At 41.7% G+C, this 18,624-nt stretch overlaps 1 protein-coding gene across 5 annotated transcripts in view; it reads right to left on the reverse strand.

Annotated features, from left to right (window-relative positions):
* LOC126473556 (AP-1 complex subunit gamma-1) overlaps positions 1–18,624 on the reverse strand; it is a 188,498-nt gene that overhangs the window by 149,447 nt on the left and 20,427 nt on the right. For all 5 annotated transcript variants that reach the window (XM_050100703.1, XM_050100716.1, XM_050100697.1 and 2 more), the window contains one exon: positions 16,163–16,346. In XM_050100703.1, coding sequence (XP_049956660.1) covers positions 16,163–16,346 — 184 coding nt within the window. The remainder of the gene's footprint in view (positions 1–16,162; positions 16,347–18,624) is intronic.

The raw sequence follows: 18,624 nt of genomic DNA on the forward strand, positions 1-18,624 counted from the left end.
TCCACTTGGAAATGGTAGAATATCCATAATATAACACAACCACAATGTCAAAAACCACAACATATTTGGAAAAAACAGCCAAATATTTCTGAGTTTTTTCCCTCCTTGCATTATCAAAATGTAATTTAGAAAAGGTGTGAAGTTAACGTTTTAGGCAGGTACATAATATCAATAAAACATCATGTTGTTGTTATTGTCTTCAGTCCAGAAACTGGTTAGATGTAGCTCTCCATGCTGCTCTATCCTGTGCAAGCTGCTTCATCTCTAAGTACTGCAGCCTACATCCTTCTGAATCCGCTTAGTGTATTCATCTCTTGCTCTCTCTCTACAATTTCTACCATATACACTTTCGTCTCATGCTAAATTCGTGATCCCTTGATGCCTCAGAGTGTGTTCTACCAACCGACCCCTTCTTGTAGTCAAGTGGTGCCACAAATTCCTCTTCTCCCCAATTCTATTCAGTACCTTCTCATTAGTTACATTATCTACCCATCTAATCTTCAGCAATGTTCTGTAGCACCACATTTCGAAAGCTTCTGCTCTCTTCTTGTCTAAACTATTTATCGTCCATGTTTCACTTCCATATATGGCTACACTCCATACAAATATTTTCAGAAACAACTTCCTGACACTTAAATCTATACTCGATGTTAACAAATTTCTCTTCTTCGGAAACACTTTCCTTGCCATTGCCAGTCCACATTTTGTATCCTCTCTACTTCGGCCATCAGCAGTTATTTCGCTCCCCAAATAGCAAAGCTCATCTACTACTTTAAGCGTCCCATTTCTGATCTAATTCCCTTAGCACCACCTGATTTAATTCGACTACATTCAATTATCCTCGTTTTGCTTTTGTTGATGTTCATCTTATATTCTCCTTTCAAGACACTGTTCATTTCATTTCACTGCTCTTCCAAATTCTTTGCGGTCTCTGACAGAATTACAATGTCATCGACAAACCTCAAAGTTTTTATTTCTTCTCCATGGATTCTAGTTCCTACTCCAAATTTTTCTTTTGTTTCCTTTACTGCTTGCCCAATATACAGATTGAATAACATCGGGGATAGGCTACAACCCTGCCTCACTCCCTTCCCAATCACTGCTTCCTTTCCATGAGCCTCGAATGTTATAACTGCCATCTGGTTTCTGTACAAATTATAAATAGCCTTTCGTTCCTTGTATTTGACCCCTGCCACCTTCAGAATTAGAAAGAGAATATTCCAGTCAACATCGTCAAAAGCCTTCTCTAAGCCTACAAATGATAGAAATGTAGGTTTGCCTTTCCTTAATCTATCTTCTAAGATAAGTTGCAGGGTCAGTATTGCCTCACATGTTCCAACATTTCTATGGAACCCAAGCTGTTCTCCCCCAAGGTCAGCTTCTACCAGTTTATCCATTGACCTGTAAAGAATTCGTGTTAGTATTTGGTAGCTGTGACTTATTAAACTGATAGTTCGATAATTTTCACACCCATCAACACCTGCTTTCCTTGGGATTGGAATTTTTATTTTCTTCTTGAAGTCTGAGGGTATTTCACCTATCTCATATGTCTTGATCACAAATGGTAGAGTTTTGTCAGGGTTGGCTCTTCCAAGGCTATCAGTAGGTCTCATGGAATGTTGTCTACTCCGACAGCCTTGTTTCGACTTGCTCTGTCAAACTCTTCACGCATTATCGTATCTCCCATTTCATCTTCATCTACATCCTCTTCCATTTCCATAATATCACCCTTAAGTACATCACCCTTGTACAGACCCTCTATATACTCCTTCCACCTTTCTGCTTTCCCTTCTTTGCTTAGACCTGGTTTCCCATATGAGCTCTTCATATGCATCCAAGTGGTTCTCTTTTCTCCATGGGTCTCTTTAATTTTCCTGTAGGCAGTATTTATCTTACACCTAGTGAGATAAGCCTCTACATCCTTACATTTGACCTCTAGCTATCCCTGCTTAGCCATTTTGCACTTCCTGTCGATCTCATTTTTGAGACATCTGTATTCCTTTTTGTCTGCTTCATTTACTGCATTTTTATAGTTTCTCCTTTCATCAATTAAATTCAATATTTCTTCTGTTACCCAAGGATTTCTACTATCCCTCGTCTTTTTACCTACTTGATCCTCTGCTGCCTTCACTATTTCATCTCTCAAAGCTACCCATTCTTCTTCCAGTGTATCTCTTTCACCCGTTCCTGACAATCGTTCCCTAATGCTCTCTCTGAAACACTTCTGGTTCTTTCAGTTTATCCAGGTCCTGTCTGCTTAAATTTCTAGCTTTTTGCAGTTTCTTCAGTTTTAATCTACAGTTCATAACCAATAGATTGTGGTCAGCGTCCACATCTGCCCCTGGAAATGTCTTACAATTTAAAACCTGGTCCCTAAATCTCTGTCTTACCATTATATAATTATCTGAAACCTTCCAGTGTCTCCAGGCCTCTTCCATATATACAGCCTTCTTTCATGATTCTTGAACCAAGTGTTAGCTATGATGAAGTTACGCTCTGTGTAAAATCCTGCCAGGTGGCTTCCTCTTTCATTCCTTACCCCCATTCCACATTCACCTCCTACTTTTCCTACTCTTCCTTTTCCTACTATCAAATTCCAGTTCCCCATGACTATTAAATTTTGATCTTCCTTCACTAAGCGAATAATTTCTTTTACCTCATCATACATTTCATCAATCTCTTAGTCATCTGCAGGTTATAACAGTTTATAACAACGAAAACAATTTTTGACAGAGTATATGTAATTGGATAGACAAAAAAATCTGCTCCGCAAGAGGCGGTAGAACACACACATAATTAGACACACTTCTGGAGCCAGTGGCTCTTTCTTCAGGCAGAAGAGTTGAAGGGGAAAGGAAGAGGGGTGACAGAAAAGGACTGGAGAGATTTAGGAAAAATGTTTAGAGAAATCACCTGGAACTGCAGATCAGGGGAGACTTATCGCATGGGATGGAATGAGAAGGATAGACTGATTGTTGGGGACTGCATCACATGAGATTTGAAAACCTGAGAGCTTCAAGGTGGAAGACAGGATAATATGCAAAACAGATATTACTGCTCAAACATGACGCATGAATTAATAAGTGTGAAAAGCTAAGTGCATTGTACGTAACAGAGGTGGGAGGCGGGCAGTGAAAATTGACGGGTCAGACAATGAAAGATGTAGAAAACTAAAATGGAGTGAAGAAAAGAGTAGTTACTGTGAAGAAATGCGGAGACGGAAGGAATTAATGTAAATTAAGGCCAGTTGGGTGGTATGAACCAACGGCATATTATATCGCTAGTTCCCACCTGCCAGGATAGTGGCCGCTCCTTCAGCAAGGTCCAGACAGGCACGTGGGGGCAGGGGTTTGTTAGTTATTGGGAGCTCCAATGCTAGGCAGGTCATGGAGCCCCTCGGGAACATAGCGGCTAGGGCGGGGAAGAAGTCCAACATTCACTTAGTGTGCTTGGTGGGGAGCCTTGTCCGGGATGTGGAAGAGGCTCTTCAGGTGGCTCTTGAGCATGCAGGGTGCAGCCAGCTGCAGACTGTTGCAGATGTCGGTGCCAACAATGCCTGCCGTCGGAGTTCCGAGGAAATCCTTAGGTCCTTTCGACAGCTGGCTAAATTGGCAAAGGCGGTCTCCATCTCACAGGTAGCGGAGGCCAAGCTGATGATCTGCAGCATCATACCCAGGGTGGACCGGGGTCCTCTGGTTTGGAGTCGAGCGGAGAATCTAAACCAGAGGCTACGTCGACTCTGTGATGAAAATGGTTGTAGATTCTTCGACGTACACTATGGGGTGGAAGGTTGTAGTACGCCCCTCTATATATCAGGGGTGCACTACACACAGGAAGCAGCTACATGGGTAGCACAGTACTTCTGGCGTGCACGTTGGGGTTTTTTAGTTTAGGTTCCTCCCCAGGGGAAACAAGCTGTTAGCCTGAAAAATTACCAGTTCATGACACTGATGTGGGTGTGCCAACTGCAAAAATGGTTAATTCGCCTAAACAGGTCATTCCAAAGGATTTAAATATGCTTAATCTCATGTTAGTAAATTGTCGAAGTGTCTGTAGCAAGATCCCCAAGTTACTTTCCGAAATAAACAGTAACAATGCCAATTAGGTACCAAAAGCTGGTTGAAACCAGACAGAAATAGCAGTGAAATTTTTAACTCTGACTGGACAATGTTTAGGAAGGATAGGATTGATACTAAGGGAGGTGATGTGTTCACTGCAGTTGAAAGCTGTTTGAATGCAGTTGAGATCGATACTGGGTCGGACTGTGAGGTGGTCTGGGTAAAGCTGTCAATCAGACAAGGAGTGATCAATGTATTAGGATGTTTTTATAGACCACCAGCATCCACAACAAACATCGCAGAACGTTTCAGGGAAAGTCTTGAGTACATAGGAGACTTTAATCTGGCATCCATTGACTGGGAAAATTACAAGTTTATCACATGGGCAGAAGCAAAGATTCATGGGAAGTTATTCTAGGAGCGCATACAACCTTGAGCAATTGATTAGAAAATCAACTCAAGATGGGAACATACCTTGGCGACAAACAGACCTGATCTTTTTGAGGAAATTAATCTAGAAGAAGGTATTAGTGACCATAATGTCGTCGTGGCTTCTATGCCAGTGGAAGTTGCAAAAAACCAAAGCAACAGCATAGTTTTCTTGTTTGGGAAAGCAAATAAAAGTGTCATTAATGAATATCTTCTCATTGAGCTCCAAGCATTCACGGCAGGACACAAAGATATTGAGCATCTTTGGTTGGAATTTAAAGGCACTGTCCACCAGTACTAGAGAAGTACGTGCCCAGCAAAAATATAGGGGAGGAAAAGGATCCACCTTGGTACAACAAACATATTAGGAAGTTGCTGAGAAAGCAGAGAATTTTGCACAGTCATTTTAAACGTAGTCACTGCCCTCTGCAGATTCTAACAAAGAACACCAAAAAATTTTGGTTGTACATAAAATCTATGAACGCTACAAATAATTCAATACCTTCTCGTGCTGACAGTCAGGGTAATGTAACTGATGATGATAAACAGAAGGCCGAAATTCTAAACCTAGCTTTCAAGAACTCATTTACGATAGAGGACTGCAGCACCATCCACACTTTCAATTATCGGACAAACGCAAGGATGGCTGACATAGTGTTTAGTGTAACTGGGATTGTAAAACAGTTAAGATCCGTAGACGCCAGGAAGGCATCTGGCCCAGACGGTATCCCCGTAAGATTATATGTTGACTATGCTACAAATATAGCACCATTCTTATCCATCATCTATCAGAGATCATTGGAACAGCGTAAAGTTCCACGGGACTGGCAGAAGCCCCAGGTCATAGCAATCTATAAAAAGGGTAGAAAAACAGATGCACATAATTACTAGCAAATTTCACTGTCGTTGATTTGTTGTAGAATCATGGAACATATTTTGTGTTCAGACATAATGACATTTCTAGACTCTGAGAAGCTCATCTGCAGAAACCAGCACGGTTTTAGGAAATAGCGGTCATGTGAGACACAGCTGGCCCTCTTTGTGCATGATATACAACAGGTTCTGGATACCGGCTCCAAGGTTGATGCCATATTTCTCGAATTTTGGAAGGTGTTGCTCCAAAAAGTGTACACTTATGGTCTATCCGATGACATATGTGGTTGGATAGAAAGTTTTCTAACAGACAAGGAGCAGTATGTCGTCCTGAACAGGGTGACTTCAACAGAAACAAGTGTAACTTCAGGTGTAATATGTCCGCTACTTTTTACGATTTACATAAACGATCTGGTTGATGGTATTGACAGCGGCATTAGACTGTTTGACGATGATGCTGTAGTCTACAGGAAAGTAGTATCACACGAAAGTTGTGAACAAATCAATGAGGATTTGCACAAAATAAATGCGTGGTGTAATAACTGGCAGTTATCTCTCAGTACTAGTAAGTGTAACCTAATGCGTACAACAAGGCAAAAATGCCCATTAATGTACGAGTACAAAATAAATGCCCAGTCTTTGAAAGCGGTAACATCTGTCAAGTATCTTGATGTGACTATTCGAAATGATCTCAAATGGAATGATCAGATTACACAAGTAACGGGCAAGGCGAACTCTAGATTGCAGTTTATTGGTAGAATCCTGAAGCAATGCAGCGCTTCAACAAAGGAAATAGCTTGCAGTATGTTAGTTCGTCCAGTCTTAAGAGTATTGTTCGTCGGTATGGGGGCCTTACCAGTTGGGTCTGATTTAAGAGATTGAGAAGGTCCAAAGAAGAGCAGCAAGATTCGTGACTGGTACATTTAGCCATTACGAGAGCGTGACAAATATCACAGAAAGTTTGAAGTGGGACACACTTGCAGATAGACTGCACATTAAACAGAAGGTGCTGCTCACTAAATTCTGAAATCCAATCTTCGCCGAGGATGCAGAGCATGTATTATTACCACCAACTTTCAAATCACGCATTGATCACCATTCAAAGATAAGGGAAACTAGAGCTCATACTGAGGCGTTCAGTCTTTTTTCCCTTGCGCAATACGCGAGTGGAACAGAGGGAGGGGAAATATGGCTTTGGCACGAATTGTGCCCTCCGCCACATACTGCTTGGTGGCTAGCGGAGTATGTAAGCAGATGTAGATGCAGTTCTGAGAAATTGGTGTCTGAGGGAAGAGCCAAGATGTGATGAAATAGGTGCCAAGATCACAATTGTCATGTTGAAAAGCATGTTCTGCCAACAGGATATTGAGTGTTGCCAGTATACCATCTCTGCCTATGCCCATTCATCCTAATAGATAATCTGGTGGTAGTCAGGCCAATGTAAAAGTCCAAATAGTGTTTACATAACAGCTGGTATATGACGTGTTGTTTCACAGGTGCCTCTCCATTTAATAGTGTACGTTTTGCCGGATACAGGGCTGGTATAGCTGGTTGTCTTGCAATGGGGACAGTTTCAGGGATAGGAGCCATAGGATAGGAAGATGGGTGCAGAAGGAGCATTAGGTCTGACAAGGATATTGCAAAGAGAGGGCAAATTTTCAGATAGAATAGCTCTCATTTCAGGGTATGATTTTAAAAAGTCATTCCGCTGTCGATGTAGATGATTAATACATTCCACACAAGGACAACAATGAGTCACCAGAGGTGCGCTCCAAAGTTGTTTTTTGGATTGGATTGGATGTGATGGCCCAGGAAATTTGCTCTTGAACTAGACCGGTGGGGTAATTATGTGCAGTGAAGGCTGAGGTAAGAATAGTGGTGTATTGCTGTAAAGAATTTGCATCCGAACGAATATATTTGCCTCGGATGCCAAGGCTGTATGGGAGGGAACGTTTAACATAGAAAGGATGGAAACTGTCAAAATATAAGTACTGTCATTTGTTCATAGGTTTAATGTGGATGAAAGTGTGTAGCTGGCCTTCGGTGGGGATGAGATCAACATCAAGGAAAGTGGTATGGGATTCGGGATAGGACAACGTGAAATTTAATTGGGAGAAGGTATTCAGAGATTCCAAGAATTTGAGCAAGTCAGCCTCACCACGACTCCATGAGGTAAAGATGTTATCAATGCATCTGAACCAAACCAGGGGCTGAGACTCATGAATTCCAGGAAAATGCCCACCAAGCGACGCATGAAAAGGTTGGCACAGGAAGGAGCCATCCTGGTTCCATGGCCATACCCTTGATCTGTTTTTATGTCTGCATCTCGAACGTGAAGTAGTTGATGGTGAGCATAAAGTTTATTAAGGTGAGTAGGAAGGCTGTCATAGGTTTGGAATCATGTGGGTGCTGACTGAGGAACTGTTCAGGAGCAGGCAGACGAATAGAGGAATAGAGGGAGATGGCATCACGGGTGACAACCAAGGTAAGTGTTGGGAATGGGACAGGCATGGATTTCAGATGAGGGGTTGTAGGTGCTGATCAACTAGGGCAGATATACATTCGGTGGGTGGTTTGAATCCAGCAACTATTGGACAGCCAGGATGATTGGGTTTGTGGACCTTGTGGATCTTAGGAAGAAGGTAAAAGGTGGGGGTTTGGGTAGGGTGAGAAGTTCTATGGACTGAGGTGTTAGTCCTTGTGAGGGGCCTAAAGTTTTAAGAAATGACTGCAGGTGAGTTTGAATCGCAGGAAAGGGATCCTTATGGCAGACGCTGTATTTAGAGGTGTCAGACAGCTGGTGTAGACCTTCACCAACATACTCCTTTGGTCAAGTACTTCGGTGGTAGAACCTTTGTCTGCTGGGAGGATAATGATGGAGTCATAAGGTTTTAGGGAATGTAGAGCCTTAAGTCCAACAGAGGACAGTTTAGTGTCATGTTGTAGCGACACGAGGAAGGTTTGTGAAGCAATGCCGGATGTGAGGAATTCTTGGATTTTTGTGGTGGTGGTGTTAGTTGTGGCGGAGGAGGATCAAGTTGGGATCATGGTCTGAACTGTTCAAGACAAGGTTTAGTATCAGGTTTGCTGTTGCAAAGGTTTTGCAACTGGGTTCCACAGTGATATTTCCAATTAATATTATGTGTGAAGGAAAGTAGGTTCTTCACCAAAGCAGCATTCTGAAATGCAGGTTTCGGCCTGAAAGTGGGTCCCTTAGATAAGACAAATAATTCAGGAGGGGAGAGTGCTTAAGATGAGCAGTTAAGGACACTGTACCATTGTGATTAGTTCTTGTGATTATGGGTTATTCTTGTTCTGGGAGGAAGTGGTGAAGGCTGTGGAACGTTAAGGAGGTTGGCCAAGCTCAGTTTGAAGGAGAGGAGTGATGGTTTGATTGTGTGGCTGTTAACGGAGCTGCAGGGGGACAGGAAGGGAAACACTACTGTTCAGGTAGTTTAGGAGAAGATGGGATAGCTTTCTGAGGTGAAGTCTGGCATGTTGTTGCAGTTTGAAGTTGGCTTGGTGGATTATACCATCCAAGGAAGCATGAGGGGCAGATAACTGCAGCATTTTGTAGGAGGAGAGAAGTCTGGTGGAGTGGAAATTGACTGATGAGGCATATAGGTCACAGATTAACTGGGTAAGAGCTAGAGATTGTTATACTTGAAACTGTGAAAGAGCCTGGTGTAGAGTAGGACTGCATCCAGAAACAGGGACTGTCAATGTTAGACCTTTTGAAGTAAATCAAAGGGACAAGCATGTTTCAAGAAACAATGTGGGACCTTAATTTTGATAGTGCAAAAGCATGTTTTTGAAAACAACGGATGTAATATGAGATGTAATAAGAGAGGACAGTTTGAGGAGTTACAAATTGTGGGAGTGGCAAAAATAAATAAGTAAATAAGGAAGCAGTGATCGCGAAAGATAGAAAACCAGAAGAAAAAATAGGGAAAATTCAGAAAAATTCTTGTGGAAAATCATTAACGACAGGTAATGAGTAGGTAATTTATATGATATGAAAAATTGCATGGAAAAGAAAAAAAAGGAAAAAAAAATCAATTGGGAATGTCATGAAAACAGTCAAAATTTTTTTAAACTGGGCAAACAGAAAGCAAAAATCTTAGGAGAAAATGTAAGCTTGGAATTAAAGTGATGTTAAGAGACTGCAATGAAAGCAGATCAGAGTGGTTTGCCAAAAATGCACATTTTTGTGCATTTGTTTTTTGGCAAACTGCTCTGATTAACTTTTACTGCTGTCTCTTACGTCATTTTAATTCAAAGCTATCTAGTTTACATTTTCTCCTATGACTTTTGCTTTCTGTTTGTCCAGTTTTTAAAATGTTGTCTGTTTTCATGACTTTCCCAAACAATTTCTTTTTCCTTTTTTTCTTTTCCAGGCTTTTTTTTCACATCATACAATCATCCACTCATTACCTGTCATAAACGATTTACATATGAATTTTTCTGATTTTTCCGAATTTATTCCTTGCTTTTCTTCTGATTCTCTTTTCCACCACCTGCAGATTAATTAATTTATTTTTTTGGCACTCCCACAATTTCTAACTCCCCAAACTGTCCTCTCTTGCCATGATGAATCCCATCTCATATTAAATCCATTGTTTTCAAAAACATGCTTCTGCACTATCAAAATTAAGGTCCCACATTGTTTCTTGAAACATGCTTGTCCCTTTGAGTTACTCCAAAAAGTCCAACACTGACAGTCACTGTTTCTGGATGCATTCCTACTCTACACAGGGCTCTTTCACAGTTTCAAGTATAACAATCTCTAGTTCTTACCCAGTTAATCTGTGACCTATATGCCTCATCAGTCAAATTCCACTCCACCAGACTTCTCTCCTCCTACAAAATGCTGCAGTTATCTGCCCCTCATGCTTCCTTGGATGGTATCATCCACCAAGCCAACTTCAAACTGCAACAACATGCCAGGCTTCACCTCAGAAAGCTATCCCATCTTCTCCTAAACTACCTGAACAGTAGTGTTTCCCTTCCTGTCCCCCTGCAGCTCTGTTAACAGCCACACAATCTAACCATCACTCCTCTCCTTCAAACTGAGCTTGGCCAACCTCCTTAACATTCCACAGCCTTCACCACTTCCTCCCAGAACAAGAATAACCCATAATCACAAGAACTAATCACAATGGTACAGCGTCCTTAACTGCTCATCTTAAGCACTCTCCCCTCCTGAATTATTTGTCTTATATAAGGGTCCCACTTTCAGGTCGAAACCTGCATTTCAGAATGCTACTTTGGTGAAGAACCTACTTTCCTTCACACATAATATTAATTGGAAATATCACTGTGGAACCCTGTTGCAAAACCTTTGCAACAGCAAACCTGATACTAAACCTTGTCTTGAACAGTTCAGACCATGATCCCAACTTGAGCCTCCACCGCCACCGCCACCATCACCGCCACCATCACCGCCACTGCCACCGCCACCGCCACCAACACAAAAATCCAAGAATTCCTCACATCTGGCATTGCTTCACAAATCTTCCTCGCGTCGCTACAACATGACACTAAACTGTCCTCTGTTGAACTTAAGGCTCTACATTCCCTAAAACCTTATGACTCCATCATTATCCTCCCAGCAGACAAAGGTTCTACCACCGAAGTACTTGACCAAAGGAGTATGTTGGTGAAGGTCTACACCAGCTGTCTGACACCTCTAAATACAGCGTCTGCCATAGAGATCCCTTTCCTGCGGTTCAAACTCACCTGCAGTCACTTCTTAAAACTTTAGGCCCCTCACAAGGACTAACACCTCAGTCCACAGAACTTCTCACCCCACCCAAACCGTGCACCCCCGCCTTTTACCTTCTTCCTAAGGTCCACAAACCCAATCATCCTGGCTGTCCAATAGTTGCTGGATTCAAACCACCCACCAAATGAATATCTGCCCTTGTTGATAAGCACCTGCAACCCATACTACAAAGATGCAACTCTTATATCAAAGATACCAACTGTTTCCTAGACCATCTAAAATCTATGCTTGTCCCACTCCCATGACACACCTAGCTTTGTCACCACTGATGCCAACTCCCTCTATACCAACATCCGCCACGTACACGGCCTGCCAGCTGCTGAACATTTCCTCGGTCAGTGCCCACCAATTCCAATTCTATGACATCCTTCCTACTCACCTTAATCAACTTTATACTTACCATCAACTACTTCACCTTTGAGATGCAGACATACAAGCAGATTAGGGGTATGGCCATGGGAACCAGGATGGCTCCTTCCTATGCCAACCTTTCCATGCATCGCTTGGAGGGCAATTTCCTGGGATTCATAAGTCTTCAGCCCCTGGTTTGGTTTAGATGCACTGGTGACATCTTTACCTCATGGACAGGCCGATCTGTTCAAATTCTTGGAATCTCTTAATATCTTCTCCCAATTAAATTTCACATGGTCCTATACCGAATCCCATACCACTTTCCTTGATGTTGATTTCGTCCTCACCGAACGCCAGCTACACACTTTGATCCACATTAAACCTACCAACAAATGACAGTACTCACATTTTGACAGTTGCCATCCTTTCCATGTTAAACGTTCCCTCCCATATAGCCTTGGCATCCGAGGCAAATATATTTGTTCGGATCCAAATTCTTCACAGCAATACACCACTTTTCTTACCTCAGTCTTCACTATACGTAATTACCCCACCAGCCTAGTTCAAAAGCATGATTTTCCAGGTCATCACATCCAATCCTGATACCACTGATCCCTCCAAAAAACAACTTTGGGGCACACCTCTGGTGACTCAGTATTATCCTGGTCTGGAATGTATTAATCCCCTACTTTGACAGGGCAACGACTTCCTAAAACCATGCCCTGAAATGAGATCCATTCTATCTGAAATTTTGCCCACTACACCTAGAACAGCTTTTCACTGCCCTCCCAATCTCTACAATATTCTTGTCAGACCCGATGCTCTTTTCTCCCTACCCTATGGCTCCTACCCCTTTGACCATCCCCATTGCAAGACTTGCTCTATTCACCCTTCTACCACCACCTACAGCAGCCCTGCAACTGGCAAAGCATACCGTATCAAATGGAGAGCCACTGTGAAACAACACGTCATACCACCAGCCGTTATGTAAACACTATTCGGCCTTATATATCGACATGACTACCACCAAATTATCAATTAGGATGAATGGGCATAGGCAGAGGGTGTGTACTGGCAACATGCAATATCCTGTTGGTGAGCATGCCCCTGCAACGTGACAGTCATAACCTCAGCACCTATTTCACCACACCCGCCATCTGGATTCTTCCCTCAGACACCATTTTCTCAGAACTCTGCATGAGTTAACTAGTTCTACAATATGTCCTTGGTTCTTGGCACCCAACTGGCCTTAATTTACATTAATTTCTTTCATCTCAGCTTTTCTTCACAGTAAATACTCTTTTCTTCATTCTGTTTTAGTTTTCTACATCTTTCATTGTCTTACCCATCTATATTTCACTGACTCCTCCCATCTCTGTTACGTACAATGCACTTAGCTTTTTACACTTATTAATTCATGCATGATGTTTAAGCAGTAATATCTGTTTTGCATATTACTCTGTCTTCCACCTTGAAGCTCTCAGGTTTTCAAATCTCATGTGATGCAGTCCCCAACAATCAGTCTTTTCTTCTCATCTCGTTGGTAATTCTCCCCTGACTTTCAGTTCTGTGGTACTTTCCTGAAATTTACCCCTTTTCCTAGACCTCTCTAGTCCTTTTCCTTCACCCCTCTTCCTTCCTCTTCAACCATTCTGCCTGAAGAAGAAGCCATTGGCTACGTAAGCTTGCCTAAGTAAAACTGTCTTTTATATGTGTGTTCTGCCACCACTTAGTGAGTAGATTCTTTATCTACCCACTTAAATTATTCAATAAAACAGTTTGTAATTTTGATTAGTCAGAAAATGTTAAAAATAAAATTTTTTCTAAAGAAGCCTGTTTTTATTATTATTATTATTATTATTATTATTAAAAGAAGACCAGTTACGACTAGGGCATGCACAGTAAGTGTTCTGCACAAATTTAATTATGTACAGTGATGAGTCAGAACATTATGACCACCGACCTACTATCAATGAAGAACCTGTCTAGGCGGCAATAGCACCACCCTGCATGGAATGACTGCTAGTCAGACACATGCAGTGTGCATGTAGTATTAGTGAGAGAGCTATCCTTGTGCAGAATGGGGAATGTGCGATCTGAGAATCACCTAGGACAGTTTGTCATGGTCCAGAGGCTCAGCACGAGCATTTCAGAAACTGCACTTGTCCAGTGTGCAAGGAGTGCTGTGGTGAGTGTCGCAAACATGAGGGGAAACCAAAGTGAAACCACATCCAGAAGTCGTAGGTTTGGGCGGCCACCCCTCATTACAGATGTCAGTCATCGTAGGCTGGGCAGACTAGTAAAAGGGGACAGGAGGAGAACTGTGGAGGAACTAACATCAGGCTTTAATGTTGGGCAAAGTACAAGTGTGTCTGAATGCACAGAGCACTGAACTCTCCTTCTATGGGCCTCCACAGCCAGCAACCCACACATGTGCCAACGGTAACACCATGACATCACTAACTACGACTGAGATGGGCACATAACCATCGGCATTGGATGTTGGCACAGTGACAGAGTGTTTCATAGTCTGACGAATGCCAAAACATCCTTCATCATGCCAATGGGAGCGTGCAAATCTGCCATCTTCCAGGGAAGCAACTCCTTGACACTTTTACTGCTGGACAGAGACAAGCTGGCAGTGGCTCCATTATGCTACGCGAAACATTCATATGGGCATCCATTGTTCCAGTGGAGCTCGTGCAAGGCACCATGATGGAGGAGGAGTATCATATACTGGATGCAGACCACGTTCATGATGATCGTGTTTCCTGACGGTAGTGGCATTTTTCAACATGATAATGCACCATGTCACATGGCTAGGAGTGTGGCTCAAGGAACATAGTGGTGAGTTCCAATTGAGTGTTGGCCCCTAACTCGCCAGACATGAACCTGATCGAGTACATCTGGCATGTGATTGAAGGTAGTGGTGGTGTGTGGTTTCATGCCACAACAAATCACTGCTGTTATCTGAGCCAAAGGTGGACATACCAGCTCTTAGGTAGGTGGTCATAATGTTCTGGCTGACCAGTGTATGTAGGCAGTTCATCCCTTCTGGGAATCAAGGATCTTGATGATTTTTGACTGTTAGTGACATTGATGCTGGCATGATGTCAGTTCCAGGGATTTGAAGAATGTTTTAATTTCATGTTTGAAGTCAGATAACAACTGACAAAAGAAATGTATAAAGTTTTTTCATGTGATGTAGTTACAAACTAACCAGCTTCTGGATTTTTCCCTTGATTGTACTGTGAAACCCTGCCTCTCGACAAATTTCATGATTCTAGGTCCATGGGAAGTATCATGTAGGTTTTGATAAGCAAGTTTGCAAGTCTCAAAATAAGTGATATAAATGGCCTTATCTTTTGACTGAACTGACTTAATGGCTAATGTTTATTACACACCAAGAGTCCACAGACCACAGTATGTGGCATAAACTTCAACCTGTGATGTCTACCCATTCCTGAGAAATAGAATTTTGAACACACAGACAGACTGACTGACAGACTGACAACAAAGTGATCCTATAACGGTTTCATTTTTACCGACTGATGTATGGAATCATAAAAATGTTGTGTGTGTTTACGTGTGGAGGAGGGATTTGTATCATACACAGATAAACACAGTATATACAAAAAAGTAGAGGCAATGAGGGAAGTAAAGAACTCTACTGATGTGGGAGTTGTTTGTCTTGGACAAAATATCTGCCCCATATGGTTTGATAGTCTAGTAGTAACTGAACATGAACAGTAACTGAGTTGGATGCTGAATGAAAAGACAGTGAGTTATCTGGTGACTATAATTAGAACATGTGCTATCTGATGACTATAATATACACATTAACAAACAGAAAACTGAGGCTGTGGCGGGTGCAGCATGAAGGCATGGACCAGAGACTTTTGAAGATTTCAAAATAGAAGAATTACAGAGAGAGTAAGCAAGAGATATTGACAACTGTGTAATACAAAAATTGACAACTGTGTGATACAAAAAGACAAATTTCTATGAAAAGGCACAGCTGCTAACAATGTAAGAAATTAATGAAGGGACCAGAATAGGATTAATGAAAACTATGTTTCAAGCACAGGGAGCAAAACATGGGCAATGGGGAGGACTGAAATGAAATGATTAACAGCTTTTGAAATAGAGTGTTACATGAGAATCTAAGACCAAGTGAATTGATCAAGTAAGGAACAGAGACATCCTATACCTACTCAGTGAAAAAAGATCAACTACAGACCTCAGTGAAACACAGCGAGAGAGTAGCTGTGAATATTTTATGAACCGGATCATCACTGCAGTGGTAGCATGATTATAATGAGTCAGATGAGCAGTCCTACAAGTAACGGATATAATGTGGGATGCAACAGTTATGCTGGAATGAAGATATTAACTGGTAAGTGACATGAAAGAGAGCGGCATAAAGCTACCCTAAGCAACAACAAACATTCTCACTGAAAGGATTCAGAAAATCAGCAAAGTTCAGAAGGATTCAAATACTTCAAGAAGTATTTTAAGCTGCTTCCAAAACAAGAGATGAACACTGTATATGACTAATGAGCTAATTTTTACATATTCTTGTCAATCAGCTTGACAACCATGATGTTCATAAAAGTAAATTTCTAAACAGATGCTCAGCTTCTGAGAATATTCTAGAATGACATACCCAAGCATATGAATGTATAGAAGTTTTGCTATATTACGACATCGCCACACACTATCCTCTTCTCGGAATGTTGAGCGTATATAGGCACACTCTTTGTTGATGACAGCTCTCTCTTCTGCTGCTGTCCTGGCTGCACGTATCTGACGTATTAAATCTCGCAGCCGCATAGGTGTAGGCATTCGCACTGAAACATAGAATTTTAATGTATTTTTAAAAAACATCAGTAATTTTAATTATGAGAATATAAGCAAAGGGAGGAAACCAAGGAATGTTCTGAGAGTTGACACATCTGATCTCCATGGGAAGTAGTCAACAATAGTTGACCTTATCATAACAAACTACATATCAATGTGACTATTACAAAACTACATTTATCACTGCATTATATCCATAGAAACATAATCTAAAAGGATTCTGTTGACAATAATGATTTAATTATGTGTTGTTGTTGTGGTCTTCAGTCCTGAGACTGGTTTGATGCAGCTCTCCATGCTACTCTATCCTGTGCAAGCTTTTTCATCTCCCAGTACCTACTGCAACCTACATCCTTCTGAATCTGCTTAGTGTATTCATCTCTTGGCCTCCCTCTACGATTTTTACCCTCCACGCTGCCCTCCAATACTAAATTGGTGATCCCTTGATGCCTCAGAACATGTCCTACCAACCGATCCCTTCTTCTGGTCAAGTTGTGCATAACCCTGTAGTCACCTGACCAGAAGTCTTGTTCCTCCTGCCACCGAACTTCACTAATTCCCACTATATCTAACTTCAACCTATCCATTTCCCTTTTTAAATTTTCTAACCTACCTGCCCGATTAAGGGATCTGACATTCCACGCTCCGATCCGTAGAACGCCAGTTTTCTTTCTCCTGATAACGACATCCTCTTGAGTAGTCCCCGCCCGGAGATCCGAATGGGGGACTATTTTACCTCCGGAATATTTTACCCAAGAGGACGCCATCATCATGTAATCATACAGTAAAGCTGCATGCCCTCGGGAAAAATTACGGCTGTAGTTTCCCCTTGCTTTCAGCCGTTCGCAGTACCAGCACAGCAAGGCCGTTTTGGTTATTGTTACAAGGCCAGATCAGTCAATCATCCAGACTGTTGCCCTTGCAACTACTGAAAAGGCTGCTGCCCCTCTTCAGGAACCACACGTTTGTCTGGCCTCTCAACAGATACCCCTCCGTTGTGGTTGCACCTACGGTACGGCTATCTGTATCGCTGAGGCACGCAAGCCTCCCCACCAACGGCAAGGTCCATGGTTCATGGGGGGGGGGGGGGGGGGGGGGGGGGATTTAATTATAGACACCTTATAAATTATGGTTAAATGGTACGTAATTATGCGACAAACTTATGCTGAAAATCTGGTTTGAATTTCAATGAAATAGTAAGATTCTCACAAAGCAATAATTTCACATCAATCAATAAAATGTCAGTGTGCATGAAAACAAAATCTATACGAAAAAAAAAAAAACGCGAAAGTTGCAGGAGGCTTAGTGGAGGGCTTACATGAGGGTCACGGCAACGTTTGAGGAATTAATATAAATCAATTCTCACCTTTCCTAAAATTTAGCACTATATTTTTCCAAAGTCAGATTTTTCTAATGATATTCACTGGCTCGTACTGTCACATAACTAAATAAAGACACAAATAGTATACTCCCTGTGAGTTTTCGCAGGAATACTCTTTAAGAGATTGACACCCACTGGGACACAAAAAGTCATCAATACACAGTTTCTCTCACTTTGAACAAAAACAAACAATAATCTAGACCCACAGCTGAGCCTTAAGGGGGATATACAAATGTTTGGATTTTAACTAAATATGCACATACCCAAACTTGTCTGCATTTTATGCGGTTGCCAAATAGCACCTCCACCTTCCTCTCTCTCTCTCTCTCTCTCTCTTTTTTTTTTTTTTTTTTTTTTTTTTTTTTTTTTTTTTTTTGCCTGAAGGACATCCACAGACCAAGTTACAGTTATGTCACACTGCAAACTTAACAGAATCGAGAATACTTCTCATTCTCAGCCGGAGGAAATAAAAATATGTGTACGTGTGAGAAGAAAGATGATTGATTATGTAATGAGAAACCTTTTCTTTCAACGGGGGACTGCAACTGTCGACGAGGATGATACAGAAATGGGGAAACTGTGGAATGCAAAGTATGAATTATTCAAACATTCACCACATTTCCCATCCTCTGCAGCTATGGTGGCCCTACAAATTTCTTCTGTAAATCTTTCAGAATCACACTTCAGGGATCTAGTTTACTCAATGGAAAACTGATGAACAATATGCCTGGACACAACATCCGGAGGGGGGGTTAAACTACAGCCAATTACTGTCAGGTTTACACATACACACAAATCATCATCTTATGGTGTTGCCACCAGTTCCACCAAGACGTCCTGGGTTTACACAGTTCTGACATTCTTTCGGCAATTTCATGACCAAAACC

Source organism: Schistocerca serialis, chromosome 1, assembly GCF_023864345.2.
Source record: "Schistocerca serialis cubense isolate TAMUIC-IGC-003099 chromosome 1, iqSchSeri2.2, whole genome shotgun sequence".
NCBI lineage: Eukaryota > Metazoa > Arthropoda > Insecta > Orthoptera > Acrididae > Schistocerca > Schistocerca serialis.